The sequence below is a fragment of the Dendrobates tinctorius genome, unplaced genomic scaffold (assembly GCF_039654945.1).
Source record: "Dendrobates tinctorius isolate UK_male_01 unplaced genomic scaffold, ASM3965494v1 ptg000362l, whole genome shotgun sequence".
In the NCBI taxonomy this organism is placed as follows: Eukaryota; Metazoa; Chordata; class Amphibia; order Anura; family Dendrobatidae; genus Dendrobates; species Dendrobates tinctorius.
The window spans coordinates 2892650-2913643 of NW_027362028.1; the positions used below are offsets into that span (position 1 = coordinate 2892650).

The 20994-nt window shown below is 57.0% G+C and overlaps 1 protein-coding gene across 2 annotated transcripts in view; it reads right to left on the bottom strand.

The window, feature by feature from the left end:
• MAP3K1 (mitogen-activated protein kinase kinase kinase 1) overlaps positions 1 to 15831 on the bottom strand; it is a 35270-nt gene extending 19439 nt beyond the window's left edge. For both annotated transcript variants that reach the window (XM_073562682.1, XM_073562680.1), the window contains exon 1: positions 15464 to 15831. In XM_073562682.1, the coding sequence (XP_073418783.1) occupies positions 15464 to 15816 (353 nt within the window). In that variant the 5' untranslated portion in view covers positions 15817 to 15831. The remainder of the gene's footprint in view (positions 1 to 15463) is intronic.
• Between the last annotated feature and the right edge of the window lie 5163 nt (positions 15832 to 20994).

Below are 20994 nucleotides of genomic sequence, written 5' to 3' on the forward strand. Positions count from 1 at the left end.
GACCGGTCACCATTCTGGTCGCTCTTTTCTGAACTTGCTCCAGTTTGTTGATGTCTTTTTTAAAATGTGGTGCCCAAAACTGGACACAATATTCCAGATGAGGTCTGACCAAAGAGGAGTAGAGGGAAATAATGACTTCATGTATGCAAGCCTGCTGAGTACTGCACACAAGTACACACGTGCACAGGACAAGCAGTCAAGGGGGTGAGCATGTATGGTATGTATATTGAGGCCAAAGATTTGAGGGGGCACACAACAAAGAAGTGCGCATGCATGACGATAAAGAAATTGAGACGGTGCGCACATGGAGGCTGAGCACACATTTTGCAACTTCAAGAGGAAAAAGAAAAAGCTGATGTGAAGAGCTGAAGCATAATGGAGAAGGCTCCGTCCTCTCAGGTGACAAGAGCAGAATTTACCTTCTCTCTCCCCACAAAGCCCCTTTGTTCGCCTCATGCAGATGGGAACAGTGTGGGGATTTCGATAAACTGGACAGAGCGTGCAAGGGCCCCGCAGAGCGTGCAAGGGCCCCGCAGAGCAGGGGCTACAGACGGCGATGGTACCGATGCAGCATTATGGCTTGACAACGTGACTAGGGATACAATTCTACACGTGGATCTCACAGGAATGTGCCGCATATGGGGTACACTGTAAACAAGAAAGGCCACCATGGACTAAATGGAAATAATGCACCAACGAGGCTCGTGCACAAGAGGAGACCTGACTTATCTTGCAGGAAAATTACTGTACCAGTAGTTTCAACTGAGACGTTGATGGTGGAGAAATAAAGTGAGGGCTCCCCGGCGGCACAGAGGTTAACGCAGAACCTCAGGCTTTAAATTGGCTAAAAAGAAAAAAAAAAAAAAATTCCTGTTTGAAGTCGTCTTGAACCTTCACAAAGGAATTCTAATTGCAGGTGGTCAGGGCTTTGGTGTTTGATCCTTTCTGTAGCTCTTAACTCATGCACCGCTTCTTAATCAGCCAGATCCGTGGAGTCCTACGCCCGGCCGGGGCGCTCTCCTCTTTTCCCACCCCCTGACCTGCCTTTTCGTCTTTCAAGTCTTAAGTCGCGCTACTAATCTCCAGTTTCCTCTTAGGCTGCAGTCTTTTCAGAGATTTTCCATTTGTGACCTTTGCAGCAGAAGACACTTACAATAGGGCTTCCCCTTACGGACCGCGATGCACAAAGACCCATTCTTGCAAACAAATAAGGAAAAAAAAAAAAAAAAACAAAAAGTAAAAAAAACAAACAAATGGAAACTTTGGCTGGGAACACTCCGCTCATCCGATCTGAGCCTGCGCAGTCTTCATCAACCTCCAGGTGAAGAGCGAATGAGGAAGGGGCAAAAACAAAAAAAAAAAATTGTGAGTTCACGACCGGGACACATTAATTACGAGGAGACGAGGGCAAGAAAACATCGACGGAATAGTTGCGCACCTGCAGAAAGCGAATGGTGGCGAGACGGCGCCATATAATGGAATATTCCTGGAAATCATGGTTATTTGTGCATGCTGGGATATACAGTGCGGCGGTCCCATCATGCTCTGGGTGGAGACCCGTACCTCCTGGTCAGTCGCTGGTGATTAGTAGCCTGCACAGTTTAATAGTGCCCTCATTGCCATAAGGAATCACCCGCCACGTGGAGCAAAGTCATTTATAGGGCTGCTGTTTGCTGCAGAAATAGCACAGGAGAAAGAAGATCTTTCCGTGGAGATGGACAGAATGTGGATCACGTGACCATAATGAAAGTCACGTGACTAGAGGAGTCAGCCACAGGGTTCCCCCCAGGTGCCTCTACTACAGCGCTGACTACTCCGCCTCCCCCCCTCTAGTAGGATCAACGCGCCATAGTAATTATGAAATCCCACTCGTGACCAGTCATTTTCCAACTTCCCGCGTCTCCTGCACGGCCGCTCTTTCTAGCTCTACAACTCCATAATCTGAAATCAACCACTGCTTAAAGGGGGTGTCCAGGATCAGAAAAACACGGCTGCTTCCAACCAGAAACAGAGCAAGACCCGTCCCCAGGTTCGGCATCTTAGCAGCAGTCACTGTAGTGGAGCTGACCTGCAACGCCATACGTGAACTGTGGGCCGGAGTGCCGCCATTGCATCCTGTAAAATCCCTTTAAGTAATATGTAAGGCTGGCCAGTGGCTGATTGCTTGCGGAGCTGACCAACTCCTGCAGGGAGAAGTCCATGTACAACAGTGTCGATCAACCACAGATCTTAAAAGGAGTTGTCCGCGGCGGCATCGGTAGGTGAGTGGCACGTCCCATACCTGGCACGGCGCATGCGCAGTCAGCAGATCCCGTACCACATTGGTCACCTCCCTGTGCAGAAGTGAGCAGAGCTAGACAACTCCTTTAAGGACCGGCAGATTTTTATTATTTTTTTCGCCTGTGATAAGGCAGATCTGCAGTTCAGGGCTCTGGAGAATACGCGCTGCCCGGTCATTAGGAGGGGCTCCGAAGCCCGAGGGCCCCTTAATGTCAGGTCAATGATGTCTCATCATCCCAGACAGATCGTGGGTGGGGATTTATCCATCCGACAAACCCCGACAGCTGTCACCGCACATTACAGTCTCCCTGATCGTCAGGAGTGGCAGCAGCGGTCAGCGCAGAAGAAGAGTCTGTGTACGATTCTCACTATTCAGCCACTTCTTACTTATATGGCTCCTGCTGGTCGCCCACGTTTCAAAAATCGCTAAAGCAAAAGCAGAATGGTGTCGCAGTGACCCGTCTCAGCCAGTATCAGAAAAGTCTACAAAACAACAGCCCCCAAAATATTTAAGGCCTTCTGAATAGAATCAGGCACATAGTTTTCCCATCAGCTAAAGCCAGGAATCTGCACCACAAAATAGTCAGGAATCTGCACCACAAAATAATCAAATGGGGTCTGATCCGGAGCGATTCGCACTAAAAGGGCAAATTCAAAATATGTCCCTAAAGCAGGACGAAATGCACCCCAGAGGGGGTAAGAGGGCGAAGCGGCGAGGGTGGTTTTACCTCTCTGCTCACTCATCGACCGTATGTCAGAGCCGCAGACATTTCCTTGTGACCGGTGATATCTCGCACCGATCCTCTAGCGCTGCAGTCTCAGGATTTCCAGCAAAAAATGTAAAAAAAAATAAAAAATAAAAAAAGATTTGCAAGCCTCGGTGAAATTCCACATTGTGCCCAGTTCCACATTTCTCACATCGGGACAAGAAACTTTATGGAACTTTTCAAGAGGAAACTTGGTGACAGTCCCCATTAGTGGCGGCTGCATGTTAGCAGGGGGCGTTCGGTCACATATAGGACAAGGCTGGGCTCGGCTGATATTTGGATGTCAGCCTGGTGAATTCTCCTGATGAGGCTGGCAGCTGTTAGTACGGTTCTTGCACCCACATGTAGCCATACGAACACTAGGAAAGGTATGAAAGCATTAAAAATTCTGGTTCAATTTGTAAAAAAAACAAAAAAAACACAAAAAAAAAAAAAACACACAAAACTGCGGCTTGTACCACATCTATTATGTGTCTTGCACACTTTTTAGTTCCCTCTTGACATTAGATGAGTGATGACAAACAGGAGAATGGAATAATAAAACATGTGGCAAAACTTTGGCCAAGAAGTGATGAAAAGTCAGACAATGGTGTTAACTTCTTGAATACTTTGCACACAGGTTACAATGTATTAGTCATGTGCCCTTTGGTATGGTACACTATCATTTCCACGTGCAAGAAGGGTTTCTGCTGCTCTGGCCTTGTTCACAGTTGTGTTCTAGTAGCTTACAAAAGTATTCAAACCCTTTTCAGTTTTTGAATTTCCACAAAAACTTAAAATAACTAATAAATATCGTTCAACTTCACAATTGTGTCCCACTTGTTGTTGATTCTTCACCAAAAATTTACATTTGGTATCTTTGTGTGAAGCACGATATGTGGGAAAAGGTTGAAAAGTTCCAGGGGGCCGAATACTTTTGCAAGGCACTGTAGATTCAAACGAGAAATAGTCAGTCAGAAAGCTCATACTCAGGGATGGCCTCTGTGGGTCACCTCGTATGTCGTGATCCTGGCTGCATGACATCTCCCACATTTGGGAGCCCCTTCCTCTTCTGTCCACACCAGTCACACACCTCTCCGCCCCAGGAGAAGGAAACCCCCTACGCTTGTTGACAGAAGGCTCGGGAAGTCACATGGTCTGAGCAAGTGACAATTAACGTCTATGGTCACACGTCCGACGGCCTCACCGTAATTGTACAGCTTAACCGTGCTGCAAACTTAGTAGGAAAGCAAATCCTGTTACTTCACGAACGACTGAATGTCAAGGACGTCCTTATCTACACGTGAAGAGACCACGCTACGTATCTTATCACGGGATCTATAGGAGCTCCCTTATATAGGGGCGGGCAGCATGAGACGCTTATAGGAGGCTTGAAGTGACCCCGCTCCCAGGACAGACCCCTGGCACGGGGCAAGAGGCTCAATAACACTAATAATGTCACTTCTGCATTAAGAATAGACACGAGTGACACATTTTGATCCCAATTTACACCCGACTACCAAGAATAAATTCCCTATGTATCCTACCCCCCGTCCATATACCCTATTATAGGATATGAGAGTGGGGTCTTCAGCTCAGAACCTGACAGACCCGCACATTACATGGACAAACACTACTTTACAGGGATTTACCCATTTAGATGCTCATATACTTCCCGTGTTGAATGCTGATAATGTCAGAGGCTCATATATAGAGGGTCTCACCCTGCGGCGGTCTATGCTCACATGTCTGTGATGCAGCCAGGCAGAATCACAAGAGGACGTCACGCGCATCGCTGCAGACAAACCAGAGAATCCAAGTGAAAGCCTCCATGGAAATCTGCAGCGGGCACACGAGGACATGGACGGCGCACGGTGACCGACACGTGGAAAGACTGCCAGAAGTATTACTGTACTGCAGATGCCTGGCGTGGACATAAATCCCAACCCAGGTGGCACTGAAATAGCGCTGCCAGGGGGCAGCCCACATATGGCTCCACTACAGGCCGGGCGCTCACATGTGGCACATAATCAGCCCACACTATGAAGGGTCTCAATATCTGGACGGAGGACCCCTCCCGGGTACAGCCACAGGAGACAGACATTGTAGGGAGCGGTGGGATTGTCCTAGCAATGATCCATAAGGTCATAGATTAGGCAGTGGCTCTCCCGATGTTGCACCATCATGGTCTCAGGATAAAGGCCAGGAAAATAGAGCAACACTAAAAGTTGGGTGCAGTCACTGAATGTGGCGGGTTAGTCGGCCATCGACCACATCGGACTTCCACACTGATGGCTCAATCTTCCCGCTCTATGAACTATAGACGACCTGGTGACTACACTGGGCTTGAAGATCTATGATGATGGGGCACAGCGGTCACCATGTAATCCATAAAGAGCAGCGATGTGCCAATATGTCACTAGTGACCAGGACAAACAAAAGTCTACGTTCTGGGGGACAAGGGGTCCGTCGATGCCTTGCTCTGCTCTCCCCATAGGAAGATAGCAACTGGTTCAAAAAGGGATGGGCTGACTTCTGTCCAGGATGTGCTGTTACAGCTCCTATGTTTGGCTCACAGAGCATTGTCTGCGCTGGACACAATGTATCCACTGAGGACAGGACTAGTTCTGCACAGGGCTTACTGCCTCTCAATGATCAGAAGCGTTACTTTCACCGACAGCAAGCTAAGATCTTGAAAATGGTGAGGAAATGAATCTAGGCTTATTTGGAAGCTGTTTAACCTTGCCGTCATCCTCTTTAGTGACGTGGCCCCCCATAGTAGAGGGGTGACTTCGGCTATGGGGGCAGCGTGCAGATTCCCAGGCAGAAGGCAGCTTCAGGAGCTCATCAGTCGGCGATATATATATATATATATATATATATATATATATATATATATATATATATTTTTTTTTTTTTGGATCTCTCCTTTATGTGCATTCAGAGAAAGCACAACCTGCCCCAGGGCTGCCGGACGCCCTCGCATTTCTCTACTGGAAGGAGCCCAGCACCTGATTAGGTGCTGAACACTGACGGACTAATCAACTTTACATAACCCCGAGGTCAGTTTCGGGTCCCGATGCTGAAACTGGGACAGCAACCAAAATATTCCAGGCATGCACCCGCGACTCCCTGCTCCACAACAGGCTGATCTATTAACAGACTCCCGGCGCTGCGGCCACGGTGTGAGGTGGGCCGTCACTTCCCGGTAGTACAGGTCAGCAGTACGAGGATCCCCGGGCCCTGCCAGCACCCATTACAGACTAGAGATCCCACTCAGGACGCCCCATTCTGATCCGCACATAAGGACGGGAACGTCTTATGACAAGAGGATACGCTGCACCAAAACCCACACAGGAAGCCGAGCCGGCCGTGGTCAGCGCTCCCTGCAGCTGCACGAGGAGACCCCGGAAATCACATGGGCAGCAGCAATGGCAGCCATATAGTGACAGACACAGTTGTGGCCAAAAGGTTTGGTTTTCACATTTTCCCTCTTTTAGTCGGATGTTTCTCTGGTTACTAAAGTACAATTATAAAACATTTCATAAGTTTTTACACTTTTAATGATAAATCCATGAAGTTTCTGTGAAGCCTCAATATTTCCCACGGTGCCCCTTATTCTCCAGACTTCTGAGTCTATACGAAAACTTCATGCATTTGTGAATAGAAGTGTAAAATCTCATGAAATGCTGATAATCGTAACTGTAGAAACATCCAACAAAGAAAAATACTGAAGAGGCAAAAGGTGAAAGCTTATGGCCACAACAGTACATAAAGACCAAACGCGCTCTTCTCTCAGAGTCCGTGCGGCAATACATCCTGCTCTGCTGCGCAGCCACACTCACAGGTGACCCCCTGCTCTGCTGCGCAGCCACACTCACAGGTGACCCCCTGCTCTGCTGCGCAGCCACACTCACAGGTGACCCCCTGCTCTGCTGCGCAGCCACACTCACAGGTGACCCCCTGCTCTGCTGCGCAGCCACACTCACAGGTGACCCCCTGCTCTGCTGCGCAGCCACCCTCACAGGTGACCCCCTGCTCTGCTGCGCAGCCACCCTCACAGGTGACCCCCTGCTCTGCTGCGCAGCCACCCTCACAGGTGACCCCCTGCTCTGCTGCGCAGCCACACTCACAGGTGACCCCCTGCTCTGCTGCGCAGCCACACTCACAGGTGACCCCCAGCTCTGCTGCGCAGCCACACTCACAGGTGACCCCCTGCTCTGCTGCGCAGCCACACTCACAGGTGACCCCCTGCTCTGCTGCGCAGCCACACTCACAGGTGACCCCCAGCTCTGCTGCGCAGCCACACTCACAGGTTTCCTTGAAGCCTGAATTGCACAACTTCTGTGGGTGCAGTTGGAGTGTTCCTACGTGCTGCTCAGCTTACACACATGCATTCATTACCCTCCATATCTATAACAATGCAGTGTGTGATCCTGTGGACAGTTGTGAAGGCCACGACCGAGCCTGAATTCCTGCCCTTTTCATGTATGGATTGTGACTATCTCAGTTCTGCTGCACTGCCTCCTGACAATGAGAAACATTATTTATAATCGCCGTGGGTGCGGCACATCAGACTATTTTCCAAAAACTCTTAACTCCTTCACACACACTGGAGGGGGGGGGGGGGGGAGAAGAGGTATCATTGGGACCACCATAAAAACATCTCCAATGAGGCTGGGGGACAGTACTGCAGGGACTCTCCTCTTCTGGACACATCTACTGGGGGCGACACTGCAAGGACCCTCCTCTCCTGGACACATCTACCGGAGGGGTGGCGACATTGCAAGGACCCTCCTCTTCTGGACACATCTACTGGGGGGCGACACTGCAAGGACCCTCCTCTCCTGGACACGACACTGCAAGGACCCTCCTCTCCTGGTCACATCTACTGGGGACGACACTGCAAGGACCCTCCTCTCCTGGTCACATCTACTGGGGGCGACACTGCAAGGACCCTCCTCTCCTGGTCACATCTACTGGGGGCGACACTGCAAGGACCCTCCTCTCCTGGACACATCTACTGGGGGCGACACTGCAAGGACCCTCCTCTCCTGGACACATCTACTGGGGGCGACACTGCAAGGACCCTCCTCTCCTGGACACATCTACTGGGGGCGACACTGCAAAGACCCTCCTCTCCTGGTCACATCTACTGGGGCGACACTGCAAGGACCCTCCTCTCCTGGTCACATCTACTGGGGGCGACACTGCAAGGACCCTCCTCTCCTGGTCACATCTACTGGGGGCAACACTGCAAGGACCCTCCTCTCCTGGTCACATCTACTGGGGGCGACACTGCAAGGACCCTCCTCTTCTGGACACATCTACTGAGGGGCGACAGTGCAAGGACCCTCCTCTTCTGGACACATCTACTGAGGGGCGACAGTGCGGGGACCCTCCTCTTCTGGACAGATCTACTGAGGGGCGACAGTGCGGGGACCCTCCTCTTCTGGACACATCGACCATGTATTTTCCATTAACAAAACATCATGTACAATTACACCAATATACACATTCTAGAAATGGAGCGAAGAAGGCACCAAAAATAATCTGATCGCCATCACCCAACATCTTGCACTGCTCTTGTGACCGACTGGCAATAACTGTTCATATTGATTCATATTAAGATAATTGATCGTGAATTGCACAAAAATGCCGCCTATCTTTATTCAAAAAGACAAATGTTAAAACTATTTTCAAAACAATGGAACCCATCAGCTCCCTCTAGTGGTGGCTGCAGGCAGAAGTTTATCGTTTAGAACATTGGCTATATTCACATTGGGCTTCACGCTTCCTCAGGAAGGTGGCAGGTTACACCTTTGCCCTTACAAAGTGTGAACTTTGCATCTATGCAGGTCTTTGGTGCAGATCTTGTTACAGGTTTGCGGCAGATCGCTCTGCGATAAATCCTGCACAGAGCTGCAGCTCTACTGTATCCATCAATGCCGTGGGATCAGCTCCTCTGACCTCCTGACAGCACGAAGGACATCAGCAGGTTTGTACCGCGCTATGGTGGAGCCGGGAAAACTTCTGCAAAAAAAAAAAAAAAACATGCAGGAATCCGGTGTATGCGACATTGCAATATATGAGTGCTCTGACATAACACTGAAGGCACAGACACATGAGCGGCCTGACAACATTGGGGGCACAGATACACAGGGGGCTATAAATAGCCAGGACGTGGCCACCACCAGCGGGAAGGGGGGATAACACGAGGCTCCCTGATTTTCTGGTAAGACACAATGAGCCGCACTATTTGGCTTTCTGGCTCATCCCCTCATCCTATTAATGGCTCAGAGGTTATTTCTGTCTGGGTTTATTTCAGGGGATTAAGGAGAACTCCGACACAAAGTGGCCGAGGAAAAAGCGGAAAAAACGAGCTGCAAAGTGGCAAAAGTGCAGAGTGATCTGGGCCATTTCCTGCGTTTGTATCAGTTTCAGCCTCCCTGTCTTTAGACCCCTCTCCCTGCCCTGTCACATATGTTTAAAGGATCACCACCCCCATCGGAGGCTCGGCTATACCGGGAGCGCTTAAAGGCACAGTCAGCACTTACCCGAGGGCTGGGGGAAGGGGGAGAGAGGTGGCTGCCAGCAGCACCATGTACACATCTAACGTGGGGCCGAACAGTGAGCGGCGGCTGCACCTCACGTACTAAGAAAAAAAAAAGGAAAAGGAGCAAATGTTCCCACCCCCCCCCCCGACACTACCGCTGCAGAGACCCCCCTAGAAGTCACCCAACAGATACCCCTGTGGACATGATACAGCAGCTTCAGCCCCAGTTTAGGAGCAATATTTCCCGGTATAACCTGGTACATAACATGTGTGGGGTTCTGTGAAGGTGCATGCAGCGGGCGGCCTCGAGGTGGAGGATGAACCCTTATAGCCTGTTGCCCACCATATACACCAGAACTGCAGGCTCTGCAGCTGCGGTGACACTAGAATGCCCAGCATGCACCTTCCACGGAATGCTGGGGCTTGTAGTGTCACATTGCAGATCTCACACACACATACCGACAGTATAAACCAGAAGAAAAAGAAATACATGTAAAACCCAGGGCTGTGGAGTCGGAGTCATGGAGTCGGTGCTCATTTTGGTGGAGTCGGTACAAAATGGTCTGACTCCTAATATCTATAATAAATTGGGTACAGTAGTTCAATGCAGAATGTGCTGAATATTTTTTCATAGGAGTTTGGGAAAGTTATGAAATGTCCTATAAATGGCTGTTCTATTCCTGATCTAATGCTACATTCACACACAGCGTTTTTGCTGCGTTTTTTGAAGATACGTTTTTCAGCTGCAAAACCAGATCAGCTTTTTAAAAAAACAGCATCACCTGAAAGGTTTTTGAGCTCATAGCTAATGATTTCAATAGCAAAAGCAGATTAGAAATCTGCTCTATCCATTTATCCATATCTGTCTATCCATATCTTATCTGTACCAAAAAGAATGAAAGCCGGGTAGCACACAGACTAACGGCCCCTTTACATTTAGCGATGCACCAGCGTTCCGACCCGGTCAGGATCGCTGGTGCATCGCTAAATGATCGCTAGTGAGCTGTCACACAGGAAGACCTCACAGCGATGCAGCAGCGACGCAGCGCACGATACTTACCTTTCACCACAGCGATCCCGAGGTCCTCCCGCCCGCCTCCACGCGTCGCTCGTCGGCGCCAGCAGGAAGCTGATGACGAGAAATGGAGCCGGACATTCTCACGCGATCAGCGATGGACAGCAGGGGAGCCGGTCGGAGGCAAGTATCACACATAGCGATATCGCTATAAGGTCACAAAATCAGTGACGTTATAGCAATATTGCTAGCGATATCGCTATGTGTAAAACCCCCTTAACACTTTTTTTTTTAGGACCAGTCAGGTACACCTCATAGCTGCCCAAAAAGGACGCCCAGGACAGGCATTGCTCGTCTTCAGTAACACATCAACATCAATTGATAGTTGGAATCAATAGACTGCATTCACCACATCTTAAGGTGCAGGCTTTATTTTCAAGTGTAGGGGTGTGCAGTATGAGGCTCTGCAGCAGCTGAGGTGTGCAGTATGAGATTCTGCGGAACAGTATGAGGTTCTGCCCCCCCCGATTTGATCCTGGCTAAAACCGTTTCTTATAGATATGGCAAACCCTCAGGTAACCCTAAATGAAGATCAATGGACACAGGTAGCTGAATTGAAGGAATTGCTTAATCACCTATTTACCGTGACTAAAAAATTACAAGCTGAGGATTTAACTCCTGGCATTTTCATAAGGGAGTGGAAGAACTTGCTATTTTGCCTGTCCCAAAGAGGAGATTTAATCGCAGATGGCATTTCTGCTTCAATGAAATGGAGAGAGACACAGCTATTAGAAAATAAACTTTTTCTGGCAGCTGTTTATGTGGACCCAAGTCATCGTATATTGCTTGATGATCAACAGCTTACTAAAGGAAAAGAAGCTCTGACTGAGGTAGCAGTTAAGAAGAGTGGCCTACAGGAGGACTGCCAGGCGCAAGAGGACTCGGGTCCTGACAGTGCTACTGCTGCCATATCTTCATCCTCATCAGATGAGGAGTTTGACTTTGACAAGTATTTGGATGATATGGAGCAGGCAAAGCGTTGCTGCAAGGAAAAAGATTTCACGCCGTCTCCTATAGCAGCAGATTGACCAGATTTCAGCAAAATGTTTCACTTGCTCTCAAAGAAAAATTCAACCGTTCATCAAAACTGACTGTGCATGAGGCAATTCCTTTATACCCGGAAATTGTTAGAGATGTTGCCCATGTGGTTACGGCTTTGCCTCCAAAACAAGTTACTGTAGAGAGGTTGTTCTCTAGCCTTAGAATTATTAGGTCAGATTTGAGGTCACCTATGAAGGAGGATCTGATGGAGGGAATTCTATTTCTTAGGACAAATTCATAGACTGCACAAATGTTATTTAGTAGGTTTTTGTTAAAAACTGTTTTTTGCAACTTACATAGTCCATTACTATATATATATATATATATATATATATATATATATATATACACACACACACATACTCACATACACTGTGTATATATGTAATCGATATTACATAGTGTATTACATATTTACAATTTATTACAGTTTTTTGTGTTCTAAAGTTGTATTCCAATAAATATATATTATGTTCTATCTAAATGTCTTGATTATTGGATCATAGAAATGATTAAATGTCTGATGTTCACATTGTACTACAATACATTTTTCACTTAAATATAAGCAATATATGTCGGAGCCGCAGGTTTGGCTTACCGACTTCCACAGCCCTGGTAAAACCTACCCTGTCCTACACCGCAGGGAGGGGTTGGGGGGTACAAAAAGGAAAACATCTCATAGTCCAGGGTCCAAAGACCACCTAAGGTTTCTTCATACTTGTCAATATGCGAGGACAGGGAGAAATCAAACACAACTAATCCCCACCTGTCCCACACTGCAGAGGAGGCTCATGTTATACAGAGCGAGGTGGAGGGGGGGGGGGGGTAAAACCAAAATACATAAGTCACAGTCCAAAGACCACCTAAAGTTAGAGACAGACGAACAAACATCACAAAACCCAACCCGTCCCCCACTACAAGCAAAGCTCATGTTATACTGAGGGAGCACAAAGGCTTACTTGGTAATTCCGCTATGTTCAGTGACGCCGACTATATATGGCTGCAGTGTGTATACAGAAGCCCACGGAGGGGTATACATAACCAGGACACAGCAACAGCGCCGGGGTCCCCGAGATCTCAGCCAGGGGCCACGGTCCGACACGTGTCATACGAGCACTGCTTGCAGGTCGAACAGATCCCCTTGATCACAACGTGCACAGTATGGCGGGATTCTACGCTGACAGATCGCCACCTTACCTGCTCACACTACGCCATTGCCCGCAGCCGCCAGACACAGGTAGGGTCTCCAGGAGGGCTCCGCAGACAGAGCAGCATTGTGTGCAGCAGGAGAGGAGGCGGCAGCTGACAGGAAGAGGCTTCTGTGACCCCAATGTTTGCACAGTTACACATAAAGCAGATAAAAAAAAAGAAAAACAAAAAAAAAGGATGGTTTGATCTCCCTTAACTCTTTCCTCCCCAGCGCTCTGCTACAACCTGGGGCTCACACACAAATCAACCCTGTGGGAGGCGAAACAAAGGCGAATTCAAGCCGTAAACAGTCGGCAGCAGTTATGTTTCTGAAATGCCACCGTCCATCTGTGCCCGGCCGCGGCATCAGCAGGCATTTACATAATTAATGAATGCACAATATAGAGGGGCAGCATGGCCTGCAGGAAGGACCCGGGCACAGGACCCCCACAGCCAGCTTCACCAGGACAGCGCTCCGCCAGGCCCCCCAGAGCCCGCTCCGCCAGGATGCTGCCGGGCACCCCCCCCAGAGCCCGCTCCTCAAGGACGCTGCCGGGCCCCCCCCCAGAGCCCGCTCCTCAAGGACGCTGCCGGGTCCCCCCCCACAGCCCGCTCCGCCAGGACGCTGCCGGGTCCCCCCCCCACCCAGAGCCCGCTCCGCCAGGACGCTGCCGGGTCCCCCCCCACCCAGAGCCCGCTCCGCCAGGACGCTGCCGGGTCCCCCCCCCACCCAGAGCCCGCTCCGCCAGGACGCTGCCGGGTCCCCCCCCACCCAGAGCCCGCTCCGCCAGGACGCTGCCGGGTCCCCCCCCACCCAGAGCCCGCTCCGCCAGGACGCTGCCGGGTCCCCCCCCCACCCAGAGCCCGCTCCGCCAGGACGCTGCCGGGTCCCCCCCCACCCAGAGCCCGCTCCGCCAGGACGCTGCCGGGTCCCCCCCCCACCCAGAGCCCGCTCCGCCAGGACGCTGCCGGGTCCCCCCCCCACCCAGAGCCCGCTCCGCCAGGACGCTGCCGGGTCCCCCCCCACCCAGAGCCCGCTCCGCCAGGACGCTGCCGGGTCCCCCCCACCCAGAGCCCGCTCCGCCAGGACGCTGCCGGGTCCCCCCCCCACCCAGAGCCCGCTCCGCCAGGACGCTGCCGGGTCCCCCCCCACCCAGAGCCCGCTCCGCCAGGACGCTGCCGGGTCCCCCCCCACCCAGAGCCCGCTCCTCAAGGACGCTGCCGGGCCCCCCCCCCCCCCCCCAGAGCCCGCTCCTCAAGGACGCTGCCGGGCCCCCCCCCCCCCCCAGAGCCCGCTCCGCCAGGATCCTGCCGGGCACCCCCCCCCAGAGCCCGCTCCGCCAGGATCCTGCCGGGCACCCCCCCACCCAGAGCCCGCTCCGCCAGGACGCTGCCGGGTCCCCCCCCCACCCAGAGCCCGCTCCTCAAGGACGCTGCCGGGTCCCCCCCCCCCCCAGAGCCCGCTCCTCAAGGACGCTGCCGGGCCCCCCCCCCCCCCAGAGCCCGCTCCGCCAGGATCCTGCCGGGCACCCCCCCCCAGAGCCCGCTCCGCCAGGATCCTGCCGGGCACCCCCCCCCCCAGAGCCCGCTCCGCCAGGATCCTGCCGGGCACCCCCCCCCAGAGCCCGCTCCGCCAGGATCCTGCCGGGCACCCCCCCCCAGAGCCCGCTCCGCCAGGATCCTGCCGGGCACCCCCCAGAACGCTGCCGGGCACCCACCCCCCAGAGCCCGCTCCGCCAGGACGCTGCCGGGGCCCCCCCCCCCCCAGAGCCCGCTCCGCCAGGACGCTGCCGGGGCCCCCCCCCCCCCAGAGCCCGCTCCGCCAGGACGCTGCCGGGGCCCCCCCAGAGCCCGCTCCGCCAGGACATTACTGGTGGCAGACACAGCAGTGGCCATATAAACAGTGGCATACACACGGCGCCCGACCACCATGCCCCGGTGCCCCCCGTCACTGGGCAGCAGTGAGTGACAGCTCCAGAGGCTTCACCTCCGGCAGTTGTCCCTGACAGACCACCCTGAGGGGCCGCACACGAAATGTGAGGAGTCTCCATAAAGATAAAAATACACATGTAGCAGAGCCGAGCGAGTGCCGCCGGTGACACAGCGACCAGAACACCGGGAACGCTCCTAACCATAGCGACTGCCAGGCTCCAACACCGGCGGTATGTCTGCTTGCTGTCAGTGAACGACAACACCGTAGTTTCCATTCAGAGCAATAACCCGGCGCGCGGTCCTCCTGCCCTCAGCTGAAGCTTCGTCACCATTGCATCCAGCGTAACACATTGTAGCGAACAACCAGCAGTATCCGAATGGAAACAATAACGACCCCACAGCAAGCAGAGATCCCGGGGGGCTGTGGACCCCGAGAGCTGACACTGCAGCAGGGAGACAACCGCCTGCCTGCTGCCAGTGACTGGCGCCCGGATCTCTGCTGACTGGCCACAATGCATCACCGTGCACCGGATACCACTGTGCCGACCCCTCAGCTGTGGCAGGCAGCAGCGCGGACACAGACGCCCTCCCCGTGTGACCGCGCGGCGGCGGCAGGCCATGCTGGGCGCTGTAGTCCGCACGTACCCCGCACTCAGGCTCCCGGGCTCCCCGGCCTCGCCGCCGGCTCCGGGCTCCAGCTCCCCGGGCTCCTTCTCCACATCCACACTCCGCACTCTGCGCAGCTGCTTCCGCCTCCAGTCATCCGCCCTGGTCTCCTCGGCCCCGGTGTCCGCCTCTCCGCCGTGCAGACGCCCCGTCTCCGGACTCCCGGGGGTCGTGACGCCGCCCGCGGCTGCGGATAATCCGGACGACGAGCTCCGACTCCCCGCCGCCGCCGCCATCTTCCTGGGGCCAGGTTTACATTCGTGTGCGGGCCGCCCAGGAGAAGGGGGCGGAGTCTGCAAGTCAACCAGGGGCGGGCACTGGGATGGACGCATTTTACGTAACCTGGGATCGGCCAGGTACGTAAATGGCGTAGAGCTCTCAGTGGTAACGAATCACTGCGCAGTTCACTGGCCCGTCGAGCCGCTCCGTGGGTTGCGGTGTGGGCGGAGGAGCTCAAAGCCGACAGGATATGGTAGGAGTATGTCTGTAGGGGCTCGTCCGTCCACCTGTGCTGCGGTGTAACGCAAATAGCGCACAATGTTACGTAGAGTGCGTAGAGTACAGGTAGAGAGTTACGTAGAGTGCTTAATCTGTGCGTGGGCGTGTCCTCCACCGCCCACATGAGGCCGGGCACGTAGTTCAAACGGTCTGAGCTACCTGACGGAGAGCAGCGGCGGCCGGAGCAGGGGAGAGGGCGGAGAGCGGAGCGGGAGAGGCGGGCAGAGAGCTCAGCGGAGCGGGAGAGGCGGGCAGAGAGCGGAGCGGGAGAGGCGGGCAGAGAGCTCAGCAGAGCGGGGAGAGGGCAGAGAGGGGAGAGAGCAGCGCGGGAGAGGCGGGCAGAGAGCTCAGCAGAGCAACCAGTGCGGGAGAGGGCAGAGCGGAGAGAGAGCGGAGCGAGCAGTGCGGGAGAGGGCGGAGCGGAGAGAGAGCGGAGCGGAGAGAGAGCGGAGCGAGCAGTGCGGGAGAGGGCGGAGCGGAGAGAGAGCGGAGCGAGCAGTGCGGGAGAGGGCGGAGCGGAGAGAGAGCGGAGCGAGCAGTGCGGGAGAGAGCGGAGCGAGCAGTGCGGGAGAGGGCGGAGCGAGCAGTGCGGGAGAGGGCGGAGCGGAGAGAGAGCGGAGCGAGCAGTGCGGGAGAGGGCGGAGCGGAGAGAGAGCGGAGCGAGCAGTGCGGGAGAGGGAGGAGCGGAGAGAGAGCGGAGCGAGCAGTGCGGGAGAGGGCGGAGCGGAGAGAGAGCGGAGCGAGCAGTGCGGGAGAGAGCGGAGCGAGCAGTGCGGGAGAGGGCGGAGCGAGCAGTGCGGGAGAGGGCGGAGAGAGAGCGGAGCGAGCAGTGCGGGAGAGGGCGGAGCGGAGAGAGCGGAGCGAGCAGTGCGGGAGAGGGCGGAGCGGAGAGAGAGCGGAGCGAGCAGTGCGGGAGAGGGCGGAGCGGAGAGAGAGCGGAGCGAGCAGTGCGGGAGAGAGAGCGGAGCGAGCAGTGCGGGAGAGGGCGGAGAGAGCGGAGCGAGCAGTGCGGGAGAGGGCGGAGCGAGAGCGGAGCGAGCAGTGCGGGAGAGGGGAGAGAGCGGAGCAAGCATTGCGGGAGAGGGGAGAGAGCAGAGCGAGCAGTGCGGGAGAGCGGGGAGAGAGCGGAGCGAGCAGTGCGGGAGAGGAGAGCGGGGAGAGAGCAGAGCGAGCAGTGCGGGAGCGGGGAGAGAGCGGAGCGAGCAGTGCGGGAGAGGGGAGAGAGCGGAGCGAGCAGTGCGGGAGAGGGGAGAGAGTGGAGCGAGCAGTGCGGGAGAGGGGAGAGCGGGGAGAGAGCGGAGCGAGCAGTGCGGGAGAGGGCGGAGCGGAGAGAGAGCGGAGCGAGCAGTGCGGGAGAGGGCGGAGCAGAGAGAGCGGAGCGAGCAGTGCGGGAGAGAGCGGAGCGAGCAGTGCGGGAGAGGGCGGAGCGAGCAGTGCGGGAGAGGGCGGAGCGGAGAGCGGAGCGAGCAGTGCGGGAGAGGGCGGAGCGAGCAGTGCGGGAGAGGGCGGAGAGAGAGCGGAGCGAGCAGTGCGGGAGAGGGCGGAGAGGAGAGCGGAGCGAGCAGTGCGGGAGAGGGCGGAGCGAGAGCGGAGCGAGAGCGGAGCGAGCAGTGCGGGAGAGGGGAGAGAGCAGCGCGGGAGAGGAGGGCAGAGAGCTCAGCAGAGCAACCAGTGCGGGAGAGGGCAGAGCGGAGAGAGGGCGGAGCGAGCAGTGCGGGAGAGGGCGGAGCGAGCAGTGCGGGAGAGGGCGGAGCGAGCAGTGCGGGAGAGGGCGGAGCGGAGAGAGAGCGGAGCGAGCAGTGCGGGAGAGGGCGGAGCGGAGAGAGAGCGGAGCGAGCAGTGCGGGAGAGGGCGGAGCGGAGAGAGAGCGGAGCGAGCAGTGCGGGAGAGGGCGGAGCGGAGAGAGAGCGGAGCGAGCAGTGCGGGAGAGGGCGGAGCGGAGAGAGCGGAGCGAGCAGTGCGGGAGAGGGGAGAGAGCGGAGCAAGCAGTGCGGGAGAGGGGAGAGCGGGGAGAGAGCAGTGCGGGAGAGCGGGGAGAGAGCGGAGCGAGCAGTGCGGGAGCGGGGAGAGAGCAGTGCGGGAGAGGGGAGAGAGCGGAGCGAGCAGTGCGTGAGAGGGCGGAGCGGAGAGTGGAGCGAGCAGTGCGGGAGAGGGGAGAGAGCGGAGCGAGCAGTGCGGGAGAGGGGAGAGCGGGGAGAGAGCGGAGCGAGCAGTGCGGGAGAGGGCAGAGCGGAGCGAGCAGTGCGGGAGAGGGCGGAGCGAGCAGTGCGGGAGAGGGCGGAGCGAGCAGTGCGGGAGAGGGCGGAGCGGGGAGAGAGCGAAACAAGCATTGCGGGAGAGGGGAGAGAGCAGAGCGAGCAGTGCGGGAGAGGAGAGCGGGGAGAGAGCAGAGCGAGCAGTGCGGGAGCGGGGAGAGAGCGGAGCGAGCAGTGCGGGAGATGGGAGAGAGCGGAGCGAGCAGTGCGGGAGATGGGAGAGCGGGGAGAGAGCGGAGCGAGCAGTGCGGGAGAGGGCGGAGAGAGAGCGGAGCGAGCAGTGCGGGAGAGGGCGGAGAGAGAGCGGAGCGAGCAGTGCGGGAGAGGGGAGAGAGCAGCGCGGGAGAGGCGGGCAGAGAGCTCAGCAGAGCAACCAGTGCGGGAGAGGGCAGAGCGGAGAGAGAGCGGAGCGAGCAGTGCGGGAGAGGGCGGAGCGAGCAGTGCGGGAGAGGGCGGAGCGAGCAGTGCGGGAGAGGGCGGAGCGAGCAGTACGGGAGAGGGCGGAGCGAGCAGTGCGGGAGAGGGCGGAGCGGAGAGAGAGCGGAGCGAGCAGTGCGGGAGAGGGCGGAGCGGAGAGAGAGTGGAGCGAGCAGTGCGGGAGAGGGCAGAGCGGAGCGAGCAGTGCAGGAGAGGGGAGAGAGCGGAGCAAGCAGTGCGGGAGAGGGGAGAGAGCGGAGCAAGCAGTGCGGGAGAGCGGAGCGAGCAGTGCGGGAGAGGGGAGAGCGGGGAGAGAGCAGAGCGAGCAGTGCGGGAGCGGGGAGAGAGCGGAGCGAGCAGTGCGGGAGAGGGGAGAGAGCGGAGCGAGCAGTGCGGGAGAGGGTGGAGCGAGCAGTGCGGGAGAGGGGAGAGAGCGGAGCGAGCAGTGCGGGAGAGGGGAGAGCGGGGAGAGAGCGGAGCGAGCAGTGCGGGAGAGGGCAGAGCGGAGCGAGCAGTGCGGGAGAGGGCAGAGCGGAGCGAGCAGTGCGGGAGAGGGCGGAGCGAGCAGTGCGGGAGAGGGCGGAGAGAGAGCGGAGCGAGCAGTGCGGGAGAGGGCGGGGCGGAGAGAGAGCGGAGCGAGCAGTGCGGGAGAGGGCGGAGAGAGAGCGGAGCGAGCAGTGCGGGAGAGGGCGGAGCGAGCAGTGCGGGAGAGGGCGGAGCGGAGAGAGAGCGGAGCGAGCAGTGCGGGAGAGGGCGGAGCGGAGAGAGAGCGGAGCGAGCAGTGCGGGAGAGGGCGGAGCGAGCAGTGCGGGAGAGGGCGGAGCAAGCAGTGCGGGAGAGGGGAGAGAGCGGAGCAAGCATTGCGGGAGAGGGGAGAGAGCAGAGCGAGCAGTGCGGGAGAGCGGGGAGAGAGCGGAGCGAGCAGTGCGGGAGAGGAGAGCGGGGAGAGAGCAGAGCGAGCAGTGCGGGAGCGGGGAGAGAGCGGAGCGAGCAGTGCGGGAGCGGGGAGAGAGCGGAGCGAGCAGTGCGGGAGAGGGGAGAGAGCGGAGCGAGCAGAGAGGGGAGAGCGGGGAGAGAGCGGAGCGAGCAGTGCGGGAGATGGGAGAGCGGGGAGAGAGCGGAGCGAGCAGTGCGGGAGAGGGCAGAGCGGGGAGAGAGCGGAGCGAGCAGTGCGGGAGAGGGGAGCGAGCAGTGCGGGAGAGCGGGGAGAGAGCAGAGCGAGCAGTGCGGGAGAGGGGAGAGAGCGGAGCTGGAGAGAGCGGAGCGAGCAGTGCGGGAGAGGGCGGAGCGAGCAGTGCGGGAGAGGGGAGAGAGCGGAGTGAGCAGTGCGGGAGAGCAGGGAGAGAGCGGAGCGAGCAGTGCGGGAGAGGGGAGAGCGGGGAGAGAGCAGAGCGAGCAGTGCGGGAGAGGAGAGAGCGGAGCGAGCAGTGCGGGAGAGGAGAGAGCGGAGCGAGCAGTGCGGGAGAGGGGAGAGAGCGGAGCGAGCAGTACGGGAGAGGGGAGAGAGCGGAGCAAGCAGTGCAGGAGAGGGGAGAGAGCAGTGCGGGAGAGGAGAGAGCGGAGAGAGCAGTGCGGGAGCGGGGAGAGAAAAGAGCGAGCAGTGCGGGAGAGGAGAGAGCGGGGAGAGCAGTGCGGGAGAGGGGAGAGAGCAGTGCGGGAGAGGAGAGAGCGGAGCAGGGAGATAGCGGAGCGAGCAGTGCGGTAGAGGGGAGAGAGCGGAGCGAGCAGTGCGGGAGAGGGCAGAGCGGGGAGAGAGCGGAGCGAGCAGTGCGGGAGAGGGGAGAGAGCAGTGCGGGAGAGAAGAGAGCGGGGAGAGAGCAGAGCGAGCAGTGCGGGAGAGAGCAGAGCGAGCAGTGCGGGAGAGAGCAGAGCGAGCAGTGCGGGAGAGAGCGAAGCGAGCAGTGCGGGAGAGGGGAGAGAGCGGAGCGAGCAGTGCGGGAGAGGGCAGAGCGGGGAGAGAGCGGAGCGGGAGAGGAGAGAGCGGAGCGGGGTGAGAGCGGAGCGAGCAGTGCGGGAGAGGGGAGAGAGCGGAGCGAGCAGTGCGGGAGAGGGCAGAGCGGGGAGAGGGCGGAGCGAGCAGTGCGGGAGAGGTGTGAGAGCAGAGCGAGCAGTGCGGGAGAGGGCGGAGCGGGGAGAGGGCGGAGCGAGCAGTGCGGGAGAGGGGAGAGAGCAGTGCGGGAGAGGGCAGGCCAGAGAGAGAGAGAAGCGAGCAGTGCGGGAGAGGGCAGAGCGGGGAGAGAGCAGAGCGAGCAGTGTGGGAGAGGGCGGAGCGGGGAAAGAGCAGAGCGAGCAGTGCGGGAGAGGGCAGTGCGGGGCGAGAGCAGAGCGAGCAGTGCGGGG